This window comes from Poromitra crassiceps (genome assembly GCF_964638095.1).
Source record: "Poromitra crassiceps genome assembly, chromosome: 4".
Taxonomy (NCBI): domain Eukaryota; kingdom Metazoa; phylum Chordata; class Actinopteri; order Beryciformes; family Melamphaidae; genus Poromitra; species Poromitra crassiceps.
In genome coordinates, this window is record NC_139626.1 from 16,827,192 (window position 1) to 16,834,691 (window position 7,500).

General features: G+C 45.5%; 1 protein-coding gene across 3 annotated transcripts in view; it reads left to right on the plus strand.

Annotated features, from left to right (window-relative positions):
• LOC310774700 (rho GTPase-activating protein 22-like) overlaps positions 1–7,500 on the plus strand; it is a gene marked incomplete at both ends in the record, with an annotated part of 43,868 nt that overhangs the window by 15,391 nt on the left and 20,977 nt on the right. For all 3 annotated transcript variants that reach the window (XM_083634823.1, XM_083634821.1, XM_083634822.1), the window contains one exon: positions 3,409–3,496. In XM_083634823.1, coding sequence (XP_083490949.1) covers positions 3,409–3,496 — 88 coding nt within the window. The remainder of the gene's footprint in view (positions 1–3,408; positions 3,497–7,500) is intronic.

Consider the following 7,500-nt stretch of genomic DNA (forward strand, 5'->3'; position numbering starts at 1 on the left):
TTATAAAGCAGGTTTTTCTTTTAAGTCTGAGACTGTGGGCCTCCCTTCAAACAAAGCTTTGAAAAAGGTGCCTCCCTTATGATTATGACATTTGATTTGATGTACAATTGAGCCAAGATAACGTGATATTGCTGTTTGACATACTTCAGACACCAAATACATTAAAAAACAAGTCTGTCTGAAGGCATTCAACAGTGACCACCCACTTTTTCTCAGCTCCCGTTCCATCAGAGAATTCCCCATTCATTTTCTCTATAGACATTTCAAAAAATCATTATAAAGACTTTTAAGCCTGGAACCAAGCCAATCAGCCACCTACTGAATCGTGAGTGACCATGAAACATTTCACTTGGAGCAAAACAAAATCTAAAATATATATATACATGTTTTTCCAAGGAGGGACGTTTGGATTATACCAGCAGCCTGCTTCCGTGAAGTCAGACTATATTTAGAATAAAGTCAATAATCAGATTATTGCAGTCCATCTAAACGTAGTGTCTTCCAGTCCTTGGCTTTCAGCACACACAGACATACGCACGCATGCACACACACTCGCACGCGCACACGCACGCACACACACACACACACACACACACACACACACACACACACACACACACACACACACACACACACACACACACACACACACACACTCACTCACTCCACTGAAAGGGTAGCATGACTGAGGGCTTTGACAGACTGTCCTTAATCACAGCTGCCAATGCCCATCAGCCTGCATTGATTTTCAGCCCCCCCACGGAGCCTATTCGCACACACAAGCACACATACAACAAACACACACTCACACACACACACACACACACACACACACACACACACACACACACACACACACACACACACACAAACACACACACTCCCCTCCCTCTCTGTGGCCACTATGTGTGAGAAAGTGTTGATCTGGCCTTTTTCTTTTTTCGCCTCCTCCTCATCTGCTAATCAATATGAAATCGTGGGGGGGGGGGGGGGTGCATACGCAAATCAACACAATAGAACAAGCTACCCACACACACACACACACACACGATCGCACTCTCTCATACACACACACACACACACACACACACGAACACACACACACACACACACACACACGATCGTGCTCTCTCTCTCACGCACGCACGCACACACACACACACACACACACACACACACACACACACACACACACCACCCCAAGATGAAAGGATGTGATAATTGGTGGAAGGAAAGGTGATATTTTAATGGAGGGCAATCTATACAGCTTTTCTTTTCATCGTGTGGATAAAAAAAACTAAAAACAACCTGGACCTTGAAAAGGACTCGTACAAAGCTACAACCTGGACCTTCTTTTCACATTAATTTATGCTATACTACTCACCCAGAACACAACTTATTTTCAGTTTAGTTCTGTAGAACAGAACTTATTTTCAGTTTAGTTTATGCTATACTACTCACATAGAACATAACTTATTTTCAGTTTAGATAATGCTTCACTACTCACCCAGAACATAACTTTCTGAAAATGACTATATAAAGCTATAACGCACCGCAAAACGGCCTAGAACAGAGGCCGTACGCGCACCTGCTAAGCTTGTATTTACGTCCTGTAAAGGAGCTTATTTTCTCCCATGCACCGGCTCATATGCTTATTATATCATAGAGACAAACAGCAAATGAACACTGTATATACTTTGCTGCAGCGTGTTCACCCTGTCTGTCTGCTGTCCATCACATTGGTAAAGATAGAAGATCCGCTTGCCTCCGCTCCTCAGTTTGTAATCCGTATGATGTTAGTCCCGCTGAAATAAATACGGCGGCCATCAAAATCAAATGATGATTCACTGCAGCTGAGCTCTCAACTCTCACGGGACTCTCGCGGGACTCTCGCGGGACTCTCACGGGACTTGGTTACACAGTTACCCCGGATGTGACAGCTGGCTGAGAGAGGTACATAGAGGGGCTCATATTTATGACTATGGTATCATAAGGATATGAGGCTGTGGGCTCATAGACCAATTATGACATGACGGGCCCGTGGGCCCCCCACAGTGCACAATATACTGTAGGCACAATTAAGGCCAGAATAATAACTAAGACATACTTTCACCTGCATCTGAACAGGATTGACAGCACAGCCACCTGAACACTCAGAGCCAACAGCACAATAAGAAATCAATTCACCTGTATCTCAATAACAGGATTTATAGCGCCGGTACGCTCAATTAAAGCCAAAAGCACAATAACCCTCATAATTGTCCATAAACTTATGGAACATTTATTCAAAAATAAAGGGGGCCCTGAGGGATCATTTGGTTCCAGGCCCGGGCAAGATCAAACACCTTGACTCCGTGGCGGAGTTTTCATAGCATCAAACAATGCAGTATGCATAGGCTACTTGAAACAATGGCGGTTCTGTAGAAACAAAGTGTCAAACGTATGGTCATGTTACAGAAAATAAGGACTCTCCCCATTTCCTAAGTGCCTCTTGACAGTGTGATTTGTCTTCTGGGGTCACGTGTCGCCTGATCTCCCATCACCCCCGGCCGGCTACCCGTGTTATTCCGAGCACATAGCACCCTTGGGAGCTTTTCTTCCCTCCCGCATCCATTTGTTGCCATGGAGACTAATGTTGGCGACGACCCGGCCCTCCGGTCGGGGCGGCTTGGCAGACTCCTTCCCCCCCGTGTGATGTACGATGCCAGGCTCAGCGGCGCTGGCAGCGCTTCCCAGGCGGCGCACTCCGCTTCTCTGGGCTAAATGGATATTGATCTGGATAATGTATTGTGATCATCTGTGTGGCTTCCTGTTCAGTCACAGGAGGAGCTGCCTAAACTGTTACAGGGGTTAAGAGCCAAAGGATGATAGATGTAGTTTTTTTTATCTCAATTTTATCTTAGATGTTCGATGAAAGCATCTTCACTTGACTTTTTTGCATGTGCCTAAGATTTTCCACACTTTACAGACATTTATTTACATGAAAATCTTCCGTATTATCACTTTAACGTGATTTACGGTTGAAATGTAGACTTTGAACACACTGGGAGGCAAACCCTGCTCTCCGGTGTCAAAGGCAAGTGTTTTACACCCTCCAACCACCCCGACCAGCTAGAGCGCCCTTACTGTCCACCGTGCTGTTTCAATATCAGACTATAATGTTGATATACACGTATGTTGATATGCAACTTATTTTTGGCTCACAAACGTTGACATGCTACATGGTTTGTAGGAACGTAAAATGCAAACATTTTATTCTGGTGACTGAGGTGTCAGACAGGCAAGGGAAGCAGGAAGGATAGGAGGAAATCAGAAGGAACGTAGAAAAGAACGTTGGAAGGAAGAGAGGAAGGAAGGACGTGCTCTGCGCAGTCTTTAAGCCCCGCCCCCTCCCTCTGTGTGTTTCAGGGGTGTATCCCTCTGCAGGGTTGCCAGGTCAACGAGCTCACAGCCAATCCGGACGAACCAGGAAGACACCTGTTTGAAATCGTACCAGGTGAGAGATCATAGCCCCACCCCTTTCCCCTCCTTTTGTCTGCGGCTCAGTTCATATCTTTGGCTCTGTTCACACTGCAGGCCTTTGTGCTCAAATCTGAGTTTTGCATCATTTTTTCTTCTTGTCTTTTAAGTGATCCGTATCTGGTATCAGTTTGAACAGACCTCCATCCTGAAATGTATCCAGAATTTGACTTTCAGTCAGGAACACGGTTGTCATAGATTTAACTATTTATTGCAACAAATGGAAATACTGTTATGTTAGGCGCTAATGCTCTCTGGATTAGCCATATAGTGATCACTATAGCTAAGCGGATTCCACTGTACTATCATTGACACACTGAACCACTGAGCTTTAGCATACCTTCACCCTGCTTCCTCCATATCAGTCTATCTTTGGGGCCTGTTTGCTCGGCGGTCTGTCCTGGTGTTTTGGCCGGCAGGCTTGTGAGTCTCTGTGTGTTTTATTTATGGCGGGTCAACATCACAGAGGGGCGCGAACCCCCAATCAGCCCCTAACGTGTGGACAAGCCTGCAAGCCAGAGACCTGGGAGTGGAGCTGGGAGGAAGAGAGTGCAGACGAACAGGGAGGGAAAAAGCCCCCAGAATCAGCTCTGGGCTGTGAAGCAAATTGAACCTGGTGGCCCAAGCTCGGTATTGCAAGTAACGTGATGCCCTGCAGCAGCCCATCCACTTACTGTGAAGAGCAGCTGTAAAACTCAGCGGAGCTCATTTATGCTCCGTTTTCGGATGTAAACGTCAGCGAGTCACACGAGTGTGTGTGTGTGTGTGTGTGTGTGTGTGTGGTACTGCTCCTTTTCTCATCCATGTTTTAAGCCACCAAGAGGCGTTTTCTGGAGGTCCCTCTCTCTCTATGGCTCTGGTCACAATAACTCTGGGCCTGGGGGCGCAAGCTGACATGTCACATGATCTTGGGCTGCACATCATGGAAGTAAAACCAGGAAGAAAAACCCCTTCAAAATGCTTCCTGGGCCGATGAGCAGCTTACATTCAAATGAATGGGTGGGTCCTATACCCTATCCAGTTCCTTTGAATATATCCATGGGAGGGAAGCAGGCAGGTGTACGGTGGCCAGTTTAAATTGACCATAGAGCACGGTCCAGTGGAGGCTAGGTCTGCCTCGGCTCCCTGGGCGATCAGGTAAGCCACACAGGCAGCGTGACCCTGCCAGGCTGTGTGCCACAGAGGCGTGTCCTCTATGTAGTAGTACCTTATAAACCTGCTCTCAGTGATCCACCTTCTGAAGTGGTCTTGCAGCAGCAGGGTCCTCAGTCTGTCCAGGTCTCCTGCGTAGGCCTAGTCTCACGTGCTCAGACCCACCGTCGACATCAGCAAGCTACGGCAGGCACCGCGAGACTAGCGTAGGCCTATCGTCATGTCCTGCTCGAGCAGCCATTCCTTCAGTCTGTCACTGTACCAGACCAACTATGTGTGTCTCAAATGGAAGGAAGGCTTTATGAAGGGACTGAATGTGTGTTGACATCATGACATCACTGTTATGACATCATAACATGACATCATAAGATTATGTCATCATAGCATTATAAAACTGATGGCATCATCCACTTACTGATGACATCACAATTATCACAAGTATCACTTAGCAGAGCTGTTTGAGAAGCATTTATTTATTTATTTATTTATTCATAGATTACATTCAATAACCAAAGGATTGCTCCTCATGCAAATCAAATGTACATTTTCTGTACATCATTTCTAATAAATGTTACTATACTATACTATACTATACTATACTATACTATACTACTACTATACTATTTTCCGCATTTTAGAACAGCAGTAAAGACATGAACACTATGAAATAACACAACTGGAATTTTGCAGAGACAAAAAAAAGTGTAAAACAAAACAAAACTCTTAAATCTGATATTTTAGATTATTTTAAGAAGCCGACCTTTGCCTCGATGCAAAGGCGAAGGCTTTGGAGAGAAATTCATAGGCTCAACTTCCCTTTTGTGGAAGAAAGACATTTCAAGCCTTGAAGAACGTTGAGCCCAAACCTGACTGTGTCACTTCCTTTTCAACCAATCAAACCTGACTGTGTCACTTCCTTTTCAACCAATCAAGTGGTACAAGGAGTGGTACAAGACTCTGGGCTTACTTTGACATGCATAAAACATCAGGAAGGTGCAACAATAGCTTGATTCATGGCCGTCAGACGGCGCTGTCAGAGACTAGTGGCCAGGGAGCTTTCTTTACAGAAAACCCCTCCTCAGATCCTCTTACAGCTTCAGGGGTCTTCAACCTTTTTCAGCCCAAGGAACCCCTGGGTGAAACAGAGCAGGGACCCCCTAGGATTAAAAATAAAATAAACTTGTGTTGCATTTTAAGCATGGCGGGGGCGCGGGGGGCGGGGAACGAAAAAAGGGGCACCCCTCTCATAATTATTTATAAAAAAATAAATAAAGTGATATACAGTCAGGCCCAGATTAATATAATGTGGTGCCCCTGGGTGACCACACTTGAAGTGCCCACCTCCTTCCAATTTACAGGTACAATTTTTAAAAAGATTATGGCAATAAAGACCCACAGATTTGCATGAAATTATTGCTTAAGTACAGGCGCAACACACATACTACAGAAACATGTAAGACACAATGTAGTAACTAAAAAATATGTAATTTTATACAGTGAGGTCAAGTTTGGAAAAATGATCTCACTACAATGAAATGGCTACTAAATGTGTCACTGCTCATGCTAAGTATTCTTCTTCTGTTGATTCCAAACAAATCGGAAACGTAAAACGCATCACTTCCTGTGCAGCAGAGAAAAAGTTACCAGACACCGGCTGTTACAGACAGTGGAGAAGATTTATGAACTGGATATTATAGGCTGGATCATTGTTGTGCTAGAGCAATTGGCAGTAGAAAGTATACGAGGGATCAGCCGAGCAGCATTTTGGTAAACAAACCGCGTCACTGGGTGGCAATGGCAATGGAACCCTATGGAGCGTGAGCTTTGGGAGGCTTGAGTGTCTGACTCTAGCCGGCTGACTCTGTTTACATTTTAAAAACTGCGACAGTTCACACAACTTTAACACGACATGCATGTATTATACATCAAACTCTTGAGCTACTTCTGCTCTCACTCAGAATGTCAAAATATAAGTGATATGATGTATAGTTTTTTAGGCATTAACGTTTGTTTGGCACAACTCATACTAATAACTGCCGCAGGATTCCACATTTCTGGGTGGCAAGTGACGTCACGCTGATTCGTCCTATATACACTGTAGCATATTTATATATATTTTCATATAAAAATGTCACAAATTATTCTAAGGCTTTAAGAACAGGTCTGATGTCTGGTTGGCCTGAATCTCACAGTGTGAATAGCATTGTCTTTCTGTCTGCTTTCCCTCTGTGTGTGTGTGTGTGTGTGTGTGTGTGTGTGTGTGTGTGTGTGTGTGTGTGTGTGTGTCTGTGTGTGTCTGTGTCTGTGTGTGTGTGTGTGTGTGTGTGTGTGCGCGTGCGTGCGCGCGCGCATGTGTGTGTATACAAGTTTGTTTGACAAAGATGGGAAGACTGCCCATCTCCCAGTTACTGCACACACACAGAGAGAGAGAGAGGCAGAGAGAGACCTCTCACTCCTCCTCAGGGATTCGTTGCTCCCCAGGGGGTTGAGGGAAAGGACCTGCTGCCCACGCTGCTGAATGAGAGGGAGAGAGAGAAAGAGAGTGAATGAATCCAGAATGAAGCAGTAAAGAACAAGAAGTGGGACTGGTTTAGCCGGTTTTGGGTCCGCTGGCATCGAGCATGCCTCACTGGCAGCGTCTGCCCATCAGTGCTACCTGCATACGGATCAGAACGGAGGGTCTGGAGGCAGGGAGGTTAGCCCGCTCCACTCCGCTCAGTCAGACATGGGTCTGGTCTGCTGCAAGCCGGGCAGACTGAGGAAGCACCGTCTACAAGGTAACGAGAAACGTAACGAGAATGTTGCAGAACTTCCTCGTCCCATCTGGAG